Source organism: Strix aluco, chromosome 7 (genome assembly GCF_031877795.1).
Source record: "Strix aluco isolate bStrAlu1 chromosome 7, bStrAlu1.hap1, whole genome shotgun sequence".
Taxonomy (NCBI): Eukaryota; Metazoa; Chordata; class Aves; order Strigiformes; family Strigidae; genus Strix; species Strix aluco.
The window spans coordinates 38705844-38721690 of NC_133937.1; the positions used below are offsets into that span (position 1 = coordinate 38705844).

The 15847-nt window shown below is 38.9% G+C and overlaps 1 protein-coding gene across 4 annotated transcripts in view; it reads left to right on the forward strand.

Moving 5' to 3' along the window:
* The window catches only part of DOCK1 (dedicator of cytokinesis 1), a 312269-nt gene that overhangs the window by 40230 nt on the left and 256192 nt on the right, over window positions 1–15847 (forward strand). For 3 of the 4 annotated variants that reach the window (XM_074831522.1, XM_074831524.1, XM_074831525.1), the window contains 11 exons: window positions 376–533; window positions 1093–1174; window positions 1612–1747; window positions 2066–2138; window positions 4616–4758; window positions 7254–7379; window positions 8795–8919; window positions 9219–9317; window positions 10465–10537; window positions 12288–12391; window positions 12853–13036. In XM_074831522.1, coding sequence (XP_074687623.1) covers window positions 376–533; window positions 1093–1174; window positions 1612–1747; window positions 2066–2138; window positions 4616–4758; window positions 7254–7379; window positions 8795–8919; window positions 9219–9317; window positions 10465–10537; window positions 12288–12391; window positions 12853–13036 — 1303 coding nt within the window. The remainder of the gene's footprint in view (window positions 1–375; window positions 534–1092; window positions 1175–1611; window positions 1748–2065; window positions 2139–4615; window positions 4759–7253; window positions 7380–8794; window positions 8920–9218; window positions 9318–10464; window positions 10538–12287; window positions 12392–12852; window positions 13037–15847) is intronic. The other variant, XM_074831523.1, reaches the window with a different exon arrangement.

The window sequence follows — 15847 nt, forward strand, 5'->3', positions numbered from 1 at the left end:
GGTAACCTGTAGAAATGGCACTGTTTTCTCTCCTGTTTTCTGGGCAACCTGTCAGAAAAACATCAGACAAAGCAAAGAACAAACTTCTGTTTCTTTTGGTCAGGTATATTTGAGGCTCTGTCTTTTCCTTCATTTGTTTAGCTCTCTTTTTAATAAGTGAAGACACCTCTTTTTTTTTTTTCTTTTCTTTATGGTGTGGCACTTCAAGACAGATCCAGAAAAGGCAATCTGACATAAATCTTAATATAAACAAAGATCACAGGAGTGATCAACAGAGAGCCCCTCTTCTGTCTGAAAGGTTTTAGGAAAGTTTTATAGCGGTTGGATGTTGTTAGGCTAAGTTAAACTGAAGTTTCTTCTGTTCTTGAATTACAGTCTCAGAAACAGAATATTGATATCAACAGACAAGCCAAGTTTGCTGCCACTCCTTCATTTGCTTTATTTGTGAATTTAAAAAATGTAGTCTGTAAAATAGGAGAAGATGCTGAAGTCCTGATGTCTCTGTATGATCCACTGGAATCAAAATTTATCAGGTTAGTGTACTCCTGAGTGTACTCCCTAATCTGTGCTTACTCAGTTATAGTAGTGGGGTGGGAGGGCTTATGAAGGTCAGATTTCTGTGAAAGTGTAGGACAGGGTGATCTGGGAAGGAACAGTGCAGCAGCACTTCGTCAGGGTGTTCAGCACAGCATCAGGCAAGCCTCTTCACCTCGGGTAGGTTCTGGGATCACGCTGTTGCTCGTCACAGTGTGCCTGTGGTTCCCCAAGTGCAGAGCTTAAATGAGACGTGACTGCACCTGCAAGGCTGTGTAGCCATGCTTAGCAGCAGCCTTGGCACTAATCTGAGAGTTCAATTTCTACATGCTCTGCCTCCTTAAAGAAATTCTTACGCTTTGTTGCTGAGGAGTTGCTTTCTTTTTATAGATGATATACACAAAGGGAAATGCCAGCTCTCCACTAAGTAAATATTAATTTGTTTGGGATAAGTAGATTGGGTTAAAGTAGTCTTCTGTAAATTCTGAGGTTGATTTTATATCCCTATGCTAAAGGAAGCCATTTAAACAAAAAGTCCTCAAAATATTGTTCTTTCAGTGAGAACTACTTGGTGCGATGGTCAAGCTGTGGACTCCCCAAAGATATAGACAGATTGCATAACCTTCGAGCAGTATTCACTGTAAGTGTGTGCGCTTGGTTCCGCTGGCAAATTTTAAAGCACTTTTTCCATAGCTTGTGAATAATGAGGAATGTAATCATCTGTATGTAAACAGCATGGAGTTACCTCTGCAGGTAATGATCTTGGGGAAGGCTCACATGAGACATCTCTCATAAGTGACTGCTAAATATTCTCAACACCTGGCTAAAATCAAAGCTGCGCTTTAATGTTTTAGCTTACTAGAAATGATTTGGCCTCCTGAGCAATTAACTTACACAGAAGTCAAGATAAGACAGTTAAGTACTGTTACAAAAACTCCTTTACTCTGAGAACACTTTGCCTTGGTGCTGGAGGCTAGCATGGCGAAGGCAAACTCTGAGCAGCAAACCTTCTGCCTATTCAAATGGAACTTGAAATTCAATTATTATAAAGTAATCTGAAGAAACTACTATTTCTAGGACCTGGGCAGCAAAGACCTGAAAAGAGAGAAAATCAGTTTTGTCTGTCAGATTGTGCGAGTGGGCAGAATGGAGCTGAGGGACAACAACACAAGAAAACTAACCTCTGGGCTGCGGCGACCTTTTGGAGTAGCAGGTAACTCTCTGCACTATATTTGCCTATATCATGTTGTGTTCTTGTGTAGGATGTGTGAAACTCCCGTGGGGGTGTATAAACTCAAAATTGTTCCAAATTTAATCAGACTGCTGTATTGTAGAATTTACTGTCGCTTCCAGGACTTGTGTTGGCTGGAGATGCCAAAGGTTATTTGCAACGTGATGTTGTTCTATAGGAAAATTCTGAACTTGCACAGTTGATAACTTCATCCGTCTTCCGAGTCCCCCAGGGTATTCCCTCAGCACCTCTCTTCCCGTGTTGACCACTTAATTCAGTACCCTTTATTTTTGTTTTCAGTAATGGATGTTACTGACATAATTAATGGAAAAGTTGACGATGAGGACAAACAACACTTCATACCATTTCAACCGTAAGTGGGGAATAGTTTAAAGAATAAGCAGAAGTGAAAGAATTAAGATTTTTAACTTTCATTTTAAAAAAAACCCTGTATCTTAAACTTTTGATTGGAAGAAGTGTTCTGTAGATACTCTGAAGTTAATTTATTTCGGTGTTATATTTTATCTTTAGCACTTATTAATATTTCTTCTTGATAATTTCCTGTTAGTTGTAATAGTGATAGCCCCAAAACCTTTTATTTTTCAGTCTTCAGTTTGAAGCATGCATTCCCAGTTTTGTAGTCTTGTTTTCTTTTTGTTTAAAGATGTCAGGGTGATAATGTGTTAAGAAGTGAAATGCTTAAAATAAGTATATTGCTGGTTTAGCTTTGCCTGAGATTGATGAAGACCAGCAGTGTTACCAACATCTACCGCAGGTGATTTCTGTGAAATTAGTAAACAATAACATTTATCTTTTTCTTGGTAGCAGATATAATTTCATAGTAGGGGCCGCAGTAATTAGAGTACAAACAAAAGTTGAGAGTTTGAAGGATGCCTTGATATATCTCCTGCAATATCTTCTCATAATTCAACTTTATCATGTGAGACTTTTAATTTTGGTTGGATGCTAAGGGAGGGGATGTGTCTGCTGCATGTACCCCTTATAGCTGGTTCACAGAATCAAGGAGGCCAGTCTGCTACGTGGACTTGGTCTTACTTCTAGTCATCTAAAACTGCAAACCCTTCCACAGTGACTCTAAGGTTGCTGACATGGAGTTTGATAGATACTATTTTACAATAATTAAATTGGCTAATAGCAAATATGGAGTTGGTGTCCTTTAAGGTATGGCCATGTATGAATTTAATGTAATATCAAAGATCACTGTTGACTTCAAGCCACAAAATGATATTAAGAAATATGGGTTTAATAGCCCAAATTTTTGTGAATATATAGATATGTGCAGAGAAAGCACTTTTAAAAGTAAAAGCTTATTAACAAAAGAGAATGTGTGGCAAATACTCTCTTTCATCCCTAGTTCATCATAGGTTTCTTTTATTCCATGAAATGGGGAAAGGTAGAAGGGATAAGTCAAACGTGCATAAAATACGAATGCTTAGTTTTCCCATTGTATGAAATGTTAGACTGCCATCTGTTCAGAAAGGCAAAACATAGTTACGTTAGCTAAATTCCTTGATTAATATACTAATGGATATTCAGAGGGTTTTAATAACATTAAAAAAAAGCTTGAAGTAATGTAATCTCAAATTAACTTTCTTTTGGAAAATAGGCTTAATGCAGGAAGCCCTTGTAGTTTGAAGATGTAGGGCACAGAGAGCTGCAAGGTCTGCAGGTGCGGGTATGCCTCATGTCTGAAAGGGTTTTGTTTGTATGCAGCAGTGTTGCTGGAGTGGTGTGGAGGGTGTTAATGTGAAAATCAGAAGTACAGTTCCATTTTTCAAGGAAAACGGGTTTTTAGGGAAGAGTGTGTTCATGATATGTTTATTGTGTGGTAAACAATAGCAAGCTTATTTTCCAGTGAGTGTGGAAGTATGCAGTGAAAATGAATCTTTGTGTATCAAAGTGGATGCTAATGGAACATCTAATTTTCTGCTCCATTAACACCGATTTATTTTTTTATGTAGATATAAATCAGCTTTTTAAAAAATGTACAATGTGATCTTTTTTCCCCATAAGAAATTAAAACATTCTTCTGAAAAAGTATATTTCCAAGAAAATGAATAATGTGAAAACATGCAATGAATACCCGTGTCATTGTTTCCAATGTAGACTTAGGCTGTATATATGAGCCACATTTTTCTTCTCATTCCATGCTTTGCTTCTGTTGTACCACATGCAATTCTGTTTTCATATCTTTGTTTGTTTGTATTCATTCGCTAGCCACCAACACAATGGCTGTCAAAAGCACTTGGCGAGATTACTTAAATGACACTTAATGCTGCTGTTTATTTATAGTTTCCATCTTTTCATTTATCCATCAAGTTTAACAGAACGTTTGGATTATCTGCTTTTCTTTTCCTATGCCATTTCTGTGAGGTTTACAGTAGCTTTTCCTTCAGAGGGTATGCACTGCTGCTTAACCTATAGAATGACAGAAGTGACCCTGGAGGGGTTGCAGGGCCAGTCTACTATATATATATATATTAAAGAGAAAACTGCCTGTATAGGTTTGTGCTGCTTAACAGAGGATTCTCAGGCAGGAGACATCCTTCCAATCCTCACAGAGTGTAACTGGGGCCTATGCATGCACGTCCCTGAAGGGAGAAGTAACAGTGCAGGTGTGCTGTACATCTCTGGGGTAGATCAGCGTTCTTCTGATTAATGATCTTCCTCTGTCTTTCTTGTTACCTTTCCTGTCCTTTGTCTTGCGTTGACTAATATATACTCTTTGTCACAACTATGATATGATCTTGTGTGTTCCCTTGTTACTGTGACTTCTGGTTTTCTGTGACCCTTTGTTTCCTGGTGTTGGTCGTCATGTGCATCCTCCAGGCTAGCGTTGGATGACGCCATTCGACACAAGCAGCTGAACATATCATCCCGTTTTTCACCCAGGGTGGCAGGGGAGAATGATTTCCTTCAGACTGTTATAAACAAAGTGATTGCTGCTAAAGAAGTTAACCACAAGGGTCAGGGTATGTACTGCTCTTTATATACACTGGGGTACCTAAAACTGCTCATTGCTTGATTTGCAATACGTGATTATTTTAAGTTTGGAATCAAGGGTGCGTAATATTTACCTTCAGTTGTTCACTGCTGTTTGGTAACAGAAAAGGTGTTTGCACGGTTTGTTCCCCCTCTTCCCCATCCTTCAGGGCTCATTCTGCCATTCCCCCTTGCACCACACCTTCCCCCCCTCCCAACATTAACTGTACAGGTTGTCTGTCCTTGCTCTGCATTGTCCATCACCTGGACATGTTTGTATTTCTGTACTGGAAGCGATGACTCAGGGAGCTGCCTTTTGTGCCCTTGAGCTGTGGACTTTTGGCCTCCTCATGTTGAAGGAAGGGATATGCTCTTCCTTCCCTTCCTTTGCCTTATTTTTTTCACTTCACAGCTGCGCTCGCAGCCTTTGGCTCCCTCTCAAGAAGACCAGGGCATTGCTCCTGCCAGCACCGCGCCCGCCTGAGCTCGGAGGTGGTAAGGACGGAGCCAGAGCACGGCAAACCCCACTGCTACCCTCTCTTAGGGGCTGCTCGTCCACTGCTCCAAACTCAGCACTGACACAAAACTGAGCTAGCTTCCAAAGTCTGGGTGGTTTTTTTTTTCATGTGTATGTGTATACAACACTTCATGATCATAATGTGTCTGCCCATTAAAAAGTGAATTGTGGGATGGCTCAGTTATTACTGTACTGGCTTCAGTATTTTTTTGGGCAATCGGGATTAATACAGTGTTATGCAGGTCAGCGCGGAGTTTCCACCAAACACCTGTGTATGTGAATATCTGGGTCGCTTGTAGGGAGTATCTGCATGGTAGACCTAAGGAAAACTATATTTTTATATATATTTATGATTTTTACTAATTAATAGCAAATAAAAATCTAAACAAACTTTTATTTAATCATCTATTAGCTAAAGAGGAAAACTTAAATCTGCTTTCACCCCCCTGTTTTCACCTGTGGCCAGTGTGTATCAGAAAGGAGGAAACTTTTCAGCTGCTTTGACCTATTTCAGATTCTTTCCCTATGAAAGTGCCCAAGCAAACAGGAAGGAATTGAGAGTTGTTGCTTAGCCAGTCAGCGTAGGTACAGTTACTGTTTAATGAAATGGCAGCTGTTAGAACCATCTCTGGCAACAAGTCAGCATACAGCCTTTCATAAGAGATTTTAATAGAAAAGAAAGCTAGCTGCCAAATATGTACAAAATGAATGTATGGTTAATTGTGTGTGCAAAAGGATAACCCACAATTTGTTTTATAGATAAATTTTTTTTTTGGTATTTTTCATAGACTTTAATTTTAGGATTTTCTTCTGTAAATCGCTGCTGTAATTACTTCATGCTTAAACTTGATTGCCAGTCACTTTCCCAAGAGTAAGACTTCTCTGGTTGGGTGTTTTTTTGTGTTTTTCACTTTGTTATCTTTTTTTCCTGTAACAAGTGTGCCTGATGTTAGTTGGCAAGCAGCAGCTTTTTAGTGGCTGCTTCTCCTACTGAAGAGAAAAATGTCAACTGCGTAAAGCTGATGCTGTAGATTTCTTTGTGCTCAGCACAGTAAAAACAACTTATGGGGGTGGTGGTGATGAATCAATTCAGGGTACGTCTCTGCTGTTGGTGCTGTCTTTGTTGGCATCTCGATATTGGTTGGTTGTTAATAGTAATATTTAAGTTTTTTCATTCAAATCAGCATTGCCACTTCTCTTTCTTCCTGAGGAAGATAAACATTTCATTAGAAAGAACTTGGTGAGAGTTCAGAGGAGAGATATAAGCTTGAGGCAGTTCTGCTAATGGCTTAATAACTGTATTTCCATGAGACCCTTTGTGCAAGACTTCAGTGAGGAGAGAACCCTGGTTCTGCGAGGAGGAGGGGTTCTTCTAGGGTCACTCCAGCTTCGTGCCAAGGGCACAGTAGGCTTGTCTGCATTTTCACAGTCCAGACTTCAGTAGGTCCAGCGGATAACCAAGCCTTTCCTCCTCCTTGTCTGTTGGTCTTGCTAACGTGTTTTTCTTCTGAATGGAGACCTGTTGTATTGAAGTTTTTAGGCTGTGAATAAAATTTTTGCCTTTAGTAAGCCCATGTAAGGGAAGCTACATGCATCTGCTTTTGAACACCTGCCTAACTCCTCCCTGCCAAGACGCCTGCTAGATGGTATTGCTGCAAAGTGCACAATACAAAGGCCTGAATCCTTATTTTGCACAGATTTCCAGTTTCTCAGGTTTTTTATTTAGCCAGTCAGCTTCCAGGCAAGCATTTTATACAGTTTTCCAGAAAGTCTGATATAATCAGACATACCTATGTGTGCTGTACTCATGTTTCTGCTTGAAGCGGTGGGGTTTGTAAAGTGTATTTTTTGTAAACGAAGAGCAGTTACCTTAATGTATGTTCTTCCATTTTAGAATGTGTAAAAAGAAATCTTTAGTAAATAGAGAAGAACCCCACCAGTTTAATAATTGTGGTTTTTATACAACAGGTTTGTGGGTGACTTTGAAACTTCTTCCAGGAGATATTCATCAGATTAGGAAAGAGTTTCCACACTTAGTGGATAGGTCAACAGCTGTGGCTCGGAAAATGGGGTTTCCCGAGATTATTATGCCTGGTAAGTCATTGTGTGACTTAATACTGCTTTGTTATATTTTAATCTTCCTTAAATATCTGTATGTATGGAAGCTTTGGGGGAAAAATAAAAAGATGAATTTGAGGTACATTAGAAATAATGTAGCACCTAAGGATTTTGTCTCATTTAAAATAAATGCAAAATGCTATGGTAGTACCTGCCACATGTGCTGTATCAATAAATAAAACTAACAACCCATCACCAAAGACACGATATCACGGTGACAGTGGAAATTCTTCTCTTTTTCCAGTGAAGAAAAATGTATACGAAGTACACATTCCATATTATTTCCCTAGCAAGGGCAGCAACTTGTATCTCCTGTGGTGAATCCAAAATAGAAACATTTTCAGAGGAGCAGGCTTGATTAAGAGATATGCAAGTCACTTAGGGTGTGTACTAGATTTGGATAATGTATTTGAAAGAAAGCCATATTGTCTTTCTTAAATACGTATATTCCATGGATGTTCAATTCTGGTGTTTGAGAGGAAAAAAAAACCAAACCCAAAACATGGTGCTTCTCAATAAAAACTGCCATAAGCAACAGACTACAGAACAAACCCTGCACGGTCCTTTTCAGATTGATGGGCTCTGGAGGATCGATTAGATATTTTCAAAACCGATCCCAGTTCCAGCTCTCCCTGTGGTTGCTGAGTGTGCGTTTGTCAGATGTTTTACTGTATATCCAGTCTGGTGTAAGTGCCTCAGCACTTCTGCTTGTTACGATTGTATGTTGGCTTGTAAACCATCTGCCTCATGAAATTATCAGAAATCCCCTGTTTCCCTGATTCATTTGCAAAATTTCAATTGAATTGGGGTGTAGTCGAGGAGCATTTTAAGATACAAAGCTAAACACAATCCTCCCCTGCGACCCCCAAGCCAGCAAAACCATCAAACCACTTCCTGATGTAACAAGTTAAACAGACCTCTGCAGGCTGTTTAAATATTTTTAAATTGCAAAATATCTCTGTATGGGATAAAGTAAGGACTGTGTTAAAACTCATTGTTTTAAATTAATAATGAAAGAAGTTGTGTTAAAAAAAGGTGGAACTGTGGTGCTTTTTTGAGTGATATGGTACATACTCTTAATGATTGGTATTCTTTCAGTCCAAAATAATGTGTGATTCTTTTTTGTTTGTTTGTTAGATTCAACTTGCTGCACTATGAGTTGATAGTTCAGACTTAAGAAGTCTTAGCACAATTTTAGCTAAACGGCTGTTTTCAGTACTGCTAGTTTTGAATGTTGAAGATACTGTGGCTTTTAAATGTTTTGCCATGTCTATGTATAATTGCTGTTATTAAAATGCGTTGGTTGCTGTTTCTGTGTATCATTGGTTTCACAAATCAATAGGTACACTGTAAAAATTGCTATGAATTTTGTGCTTTGCTTTTTCTTTTAGGTGATGTTCGTAATGACATCTATGTAACATTGGTTCAGGGAGATTTTGACAAAGGCAGTAAAACAACAGCAAAGAATGTAGAAGTTACAGTATCTGTTTATGATGAAGATGGCAAAAGATTAGAGGTATTAAAGTATTTAACATCTGGGTTTCTTTGACACATATCTGTTTAAGCCTTTTCAACACCTTTCTCTGTCAACTGAAGTCCCTATTTTTATTTACAACAAAACTCCTTTGTCATAACTAAATACATCTTGTCAAATCAGTGCGTGCACTTTGATACTAATTTCATGAAGAGCTCTGAGCATGAGCCATTCTGTCTCATTTTGACCTACTTCACTGATTTTTTTTTTTTGTTTATTTGGATAAAAAAATGGAGTTTACGATAGACATAAACATTTCCTCTTTTGTTTGTGTTTTCAAGAGCGTTATTTTTCCTGGTGCTGGTGATGAAGCCATCTCAGAGTACAAGTCAGTAATATATTACCAAGTAAAGCAGCCTCGCTGGTTTGAGACTGTAAAGGTATATAAACTGTTACAATAACTTCCTCTGGGTTAATATGCAATTAATATAGATTTCAGTGGAAAGCCTTGAGAAACAAAACTAGGGAAATCCAATGCTTGTGATTGTGTTTAGTAGAACAAAAGGAATAGCGCATAGACTGCTGGAAACAGATTTGACTTTTATTGCATAATGAGTTTTATTTCATCCTTTTGGTCAAGACAACTGTTACGGGGGAACTCCAACACCTGTTTAGGAATGGTTGACTCGTATTTCCATGAAGCTGGCCTAGAGAAGCAGGATATATTAAGGTTAAAACAGAATTGCCATACTGTTGAACTCATCAGTGGTTTGGGATCTGGCTGATTGTGCTTTAAGCTTGCTGAATTTGCTTGGGTAATAACATTTTAGCTTAAATGCCAAGCTTTAATATTACAGAGGAGGCTGATGCTAGCTTTATAAAATATATTCTGTCTAGCTGTAGGCAGTGGGAGCAGTATACGTGTACTAGGAAGGGACTTAACAGCTACTCTGCACATTGTTTTGAGTCCAAGGTTGCTTTTGTTGCATCTGTAGACAGAAAGTGGCTGCTAGGGAATGCCAGAAACCTAGACGTGGTGTTGGGGCCTAAATGTGGGTGTGATTTAAGAAAATACAACAGCTCTAGCAACAATACTGGTGGAGAAGAGCAGTGGTTACATCTCTGCACACTGGTTATGTGTGAATCAGAGATACAACACTTGTGCTACATGTACTATCAGTGTATAGATAACAAATATGTTAAGAGCTCTTACTTTGCTGCTGTTGATTATCAAGTTCACCTCTACCAGTCAAACTCAAGAGGGGCTTATTCCTGAGCTGGGGGGGAGCAGTAGGGGAGGCTTTGAGGTTACAGCCTGCCATCTGAAGTTGTAGGTCTTGTGGGGTAACTTAACAGGCTTGCTTCATTCCTTCTCTCTTGGTGCAAGAATGGGTGATTTTCCTGGGGAATCTGTGATGTTTCAAGGTCTTCTAGGGCGAAATGAAGCTGGTACTTAACATTAATCTTTTCGAAAGCGCCAAGCATATTGTTGAAAGATGTCTACATGAGATTTGGTAGTGGTCGATGATGTTTGATGATCCTGTACTGACTGTTTTCTTTCTTTGTCCTGTTCCCCAATATGTGAAGGTCGCAATCCCTATTGAAGATGTGAACCGCAGTCATTTAAGGTTCACGTTCCGTCATAGATCATCACAGGACTGTGAGTAATTCAGCCTTTTTGTTATGGTTCTCGTCGGTGTCTGGTGCCAAAATCTCCTGAAACAGGCATATAACATTCCTAATCTGTAATTGCCAATTATAATTGCTTTTAGTGTGGGGATAAGTTTTTTGCCTGCTTATTTTATACTAGCATCTCAGCTTCTTTTTTCCATTACATCTTCCTCACTCTTAACTATCAACATTATTTTTCCTTTCCTGACCAGTTATTTCTTCAAGTCAAATAAAAGGACTAGTGAATAAAGCTTTCAGTTAGTGACTGAAAGGGTACTGGTATTACATACCTTAGAGCAGGTGGGTAGGGGGTAGTAAAGATATTTAACAACCCCACATGTGAAGTGGGAATGTGAAAGAGTTTACAGTAGGCTTAGCATCAGTAATTGAAGATTTAGGTATTAAGAAACTTGGTTTCTGCTTCTGATTCTCAGACTGACTTGTGGTTGTTTTGAAGTAATCTTCATCTAAAACATATTTGAGAGCTTGTGGTTTTCCTCGGCTGTCCTGTAACGTTGCTGGCAGCTGAAATGCTTTGAGCTGTTGAGGATGAGATTGAGACAGCTAGACATCTTCCATTTGTCAGCGGTTGCTTTGCAGTGAAGTTTGGGGATTTGCCTTGGTTGTGATAATGTTCGTTCCATACAGTGATTACAGGGGCTGGCTCTCTTGATAGGAAAGCCTTTCTAAATCTGCAGAAAAATTTTTTGCTGTAGAATAAATGTGTAGACAAAAGCATTAATCGGGTAGTGTCCACTGGATGCATTTTAAGACATGTAATACTCCTCATCTATACGTACCTGTGTAATATATAGTACGTTACCCCATGGCGGTTATTTAATCGAAGTTGTATATTTTGCAAACTGATTATTAATAGAAGATTTACTTAGTTTAGAGAACGATACTTGCTAATCAAAACAATATGGCCGAAATCTGTGTCATAAGCGTCAAAATCATGATTTCGCGCTACAAATTACTAGAGTCAGAAATATTTTTAAGATGACTCAAAAATTTAGGTTGGCCATGGTTCAAATATTAAGTACAGGCCATGCATTAGGGCTGCAAGGCTTTCTCACAGTCTCCTTGGGCTATCTCAGGTTGATTGTGCTTTCCTTCTGGTTTTACTTCTTAACTGTATGACTTCTACTTGCCCCGTTGATTTGGTTTTCCTTTTGATAGTAGATTTTGAACAATGAGAGCAAGCTAAATGTATTTTCTAGTTCATGTTGGTTGTAGAGTGGGTCAGCTTTCAGAAACTTGGGCTCTTCATCTGCAGTTACGGATCCAGTTTCTGTTTTGGTTCTGATGTTCCCCTTCCCAGTGATGGAGCCCTGATGGGATCCTCAGTGCTGGTCTTTAAATCATTGTCGTGGGCACCAAGCACTGCCATACTTATAACTCCTAAATACCTGAACATTCTAAAGGCATCAAAGTTCTGTTTTTAAATTTTTTTTTCTTTAATCCAGCTTTCTAAAAGCACAGATAGAATATAGAAATATTAAGCATCTAGTTACTGTTGGTGTGGTCAGATTCTTACGCATTTATTTTGCATTGTTTTGGTTCTGTCTTGCATTTAGAAGACTATCCTAATTTCTTGTACACTTTCTCCATGTGAGAATCTTTGCTATGGTCATTCATTTACAGGTTACCCATATTTTTGAGATTTAGGTGGACTGTCTGTATAAGTATCAAACACTTACTTATGTGCTGGGTTTTTTCTTCCTTTTTTTTTATAACAGCCAAAGATAAATCTGAGAAAATATTTGCCCTAGCATTTGTGAAGCTCATGAGATATGATGGAACGACTTTGAGAGATGGAGAACATGACCTTATAGTTTACAAGGTAGAATTTTGAGATACTTTAGTCTTTCTATAGTAGCTACCTCAGCTGACCGACTTTTAGTGAATTGCTGTTACAGAATTGCACAGAAAAATGTTTTATAGACTGTTCTGTTAGATCAAGCAACTAAATAGCAAGTACTGTGCAACTTGCATGTTTGGCAGATTGACTGTTAAACCTTGAAACGTTTTGCTGGGGATGTTCTGATTCTAAAGGCACTTGTTATTGAGTATTATGTGGGTTTTCATGGCTGGGAAAAGTTACTTCTGCAGCCCTTTATCACATCTTGGCTCTAATCTGCAGACAGGTTAGTGCTAAATTACTGTTGTTAAAGACCTATTGGATAGCTTCAGTTCTGGAGCAAACCCAAGAAAATCGTGTCAATAATAAAATTTTATTATTACCAAGGTTTTTTACTAGATGTTTGCATGTTGTTTCATGTTGTATTTAAAACACTACTGTAGGCAGAAGCCAAGAAGCTGGAGGATGCCTCAACGTATTTAAGTCTGCCATCCACTAAAATAGAATTGGAGGAAAAGGGACACTCTGCAACAGGCAAGAGCATGCAGAACCTTGGAAGCTGCACCATCAGCAAAGACTCTTTCCAGATTTCTACTCTAGTTTGTTCAACAAAACTTACCCAGAATGGTAAGTTCATAGAACTGCTGGAGATTCTGCTCCTCGTGGTTGGAGTGGGGTTGTATGTACCGACTTTCCTGTCTTCTCTGTCCCCCTTCTTCTGTGAATGGGTGGTGGGGTGTTTGCCACACAGTCTTGGATTAAATTGTCTGGACGCAGCAAAAGCATCTGCTGAGGGTGTGTACTATCCAGCCTTTTCTCTGCCCATGGGCTTTGTTTTGCTTTAGAGCAGTACATGTCTCTAAGAAACCAGAAGAATCCTAAGTTAAATGGAAACAGGAACATTGTTTGCTATTTAGTTGAGACTTTTATACTGACGTACACTGAAAACAGGCTCTGGGGCATTTTGCTTCTCTGTGGGTATGAATAATAGCACTCAGAGGATGAGTTTGCTCTCAAGAGTAGGTGATATCATGGCTCTGCTCCCAAATAAGCTGTTTTCTGTTATTTCCAAGGTGCAGTATTCATATCTTACGTCTGAAGAAATCTCTGATGTTTTCTTGTGTTGGGCAGAAGGGATGTGAGCATGAGAGTAGAGGTCACCCTCACGTTCACACATCTTCACATGAACACAGAGTACCAGGAATGGTGCTGGTGTATTTTGTTCCTTTTAAAACTTCCCTTATATACATTTTTCATGTGTATTTATCATCTGGCTGACTGCATCCAAAGGCTGTGGAAAGTAGAGCTGATGGCAGCCACCAAAGCAAATATTTCACATTTCCAGACTGTGCACTCTCTGTAATTTTTGTGCTTCGTTGCCATGGAGCGGTCCCTTGTTCTCTTTGCTGCACCAGAAGTAGACTCGGGAGTGTGGGTGGGTCACTGAGATGTGAGTGAGTCACGACAGAATGATCCCTTTCCCTGGCATGACTCAGGAGGAGGGAGGGCTCGGCTCAGGGAGTTCTGTCGGGCGTCAAGGTTGTGGATGAGGAGGGCTTGGGACAGGGGGGTGGGTGGGAATGATGACTGGATTGTCACGTTAATGAGTTCTCCTCTGTCCGGGGGGAAAGTTACAACTCTGGGACGACTTTGTAGTCAACTCATAATTTTATTGCAGTGTTTTTCAGTGGCATCTCTGTTCCAGCACATCCTAGGTGTTTCATATTCAGAGCACATCAGATTCACTGCAGTCTGGCAGTCTTGAAGCCTAAGAGGGTGTTTAGCAAAAAATTCAGAAATGATTTTGGAATTTCATAGCAAAGATGGGATCATAGCTCAACAGTAACACTGTGGTTTTTGGGTTTTGTAGAACGCAGGAACCAGCATGTGGAATTGAGCTGCTTTTTGTTTGTGATTTTAGGGTTGTTTTTTTTCCCTCAGTCTTTCCTAGTACTTGCTAGTAGTTAGAAGTATTTCCTAGTGATCAATATATTGACATTGCTTTTGCAGAACTATTATTAAAATTAAGATTGAGCATTGTTTCATGCTTAATTTTACATATAATTCACTTTGAACTTTCGATCTTTATTTAACGCTACTGTTAATTATGTTGCCTGTGAAACTTTTTTCTCAAAGTTGCCAAAGCCTCTTCTTTCTGCAAAGTATTTTAACATTATTAAACAAGATCATCATGTATCCTTAAGCAATTTAGAAAAGAAACAAAAAAATTACATCATTCGATTCCTCCCTCAAGTATCATTTTTCATTTAAAAATTGGCAGTGCTGTTCAGGTTATAGTTTCTGAAGCTGATTTTAACTTCTGTGAAATTGTTGGTTAATAGACTTCCTTTAACTTTCTTAAAAATTATTAAGTAAAAATCTGTGATTATCCTCATTTACCAAAAGGTTGAGCCAAAACATAATTTTCTTCTTTTGGTTACCTATAATAGTTCTTTCTTCACCCTCCATAAGTACCTTAGAATATGGGCTTTAAGACTTATTTTTAGCAATTCTGAAAGTATGTTAATAAATCATATGGCTCTTTCTGCATTGTATTTGATGTTGCAGACTATCTTTTTGTATATAAGCTCTTTGAACACTCCAGTTCTCTGTAAACTGCAAGTTATTAATGCTGCTTTTCTGTTAGTAATTGATGTCCTTAGCATCTGAAAAGTCTCCAAAATAGCAAACTTGGCCAGTGGTAACACTTCAGCTATTTTCTTTGAGAGAAAGTGATAGTATGAAGTATCTACTTAGTTAACATTTGAGCAGTTGTTAGTGATTTGTGGCAGAATGTATTATAGCAACACATTTCCTGGCCTTTTTTTAGATTTTGCTTTCAATTTTTGAGGAAGAATAGCAATGTAAGCCAAAGAGGAGGAGTGTCTGAAAACAAGCAAAAAAACCCGCAACCTCCTCGAGAATCAAGGAGAAAATCGGCTCTTAGAGGCATGAGAATTTGCTATTCATCATGATGTTTCCTCTTGGCCAGCTTCTCCTCCTTTGCCATCTGAGGCAGGAGAGAATGTCCTTCCTCCCATATCCACAGGACTATGGCAATGCATGCCTTCATTCTAATCTCAAGACTTTTTGTAGCAAGTACGTCCTTCATGGGCTGAAGAAACACTTTGACATGAAACTTCAAGTGCATTTTTGTATGAAAACTCTGGAATTGAAGAATTGATATGAAACTATATCAAACTGTAGAGATGTGTGTTGAAGTCATGGCTGAGTGCCGCCATCACCTGATGTATTTACAGGCAGCGTGGCACTGGGTTCCCACCTTCTCTAGGGGCTGGTTGACCCTTTGATACCTTACACTTGCTTTACTATTGTTTGTGTTGTGGAACACCGAATGCATCAGCAGACACCCCAAGTTTGTTTTTGTTCGTGTTTAAATTGGTCTTGTCTGGGTTTTTAAAGTTAGAAGTGAGAAAT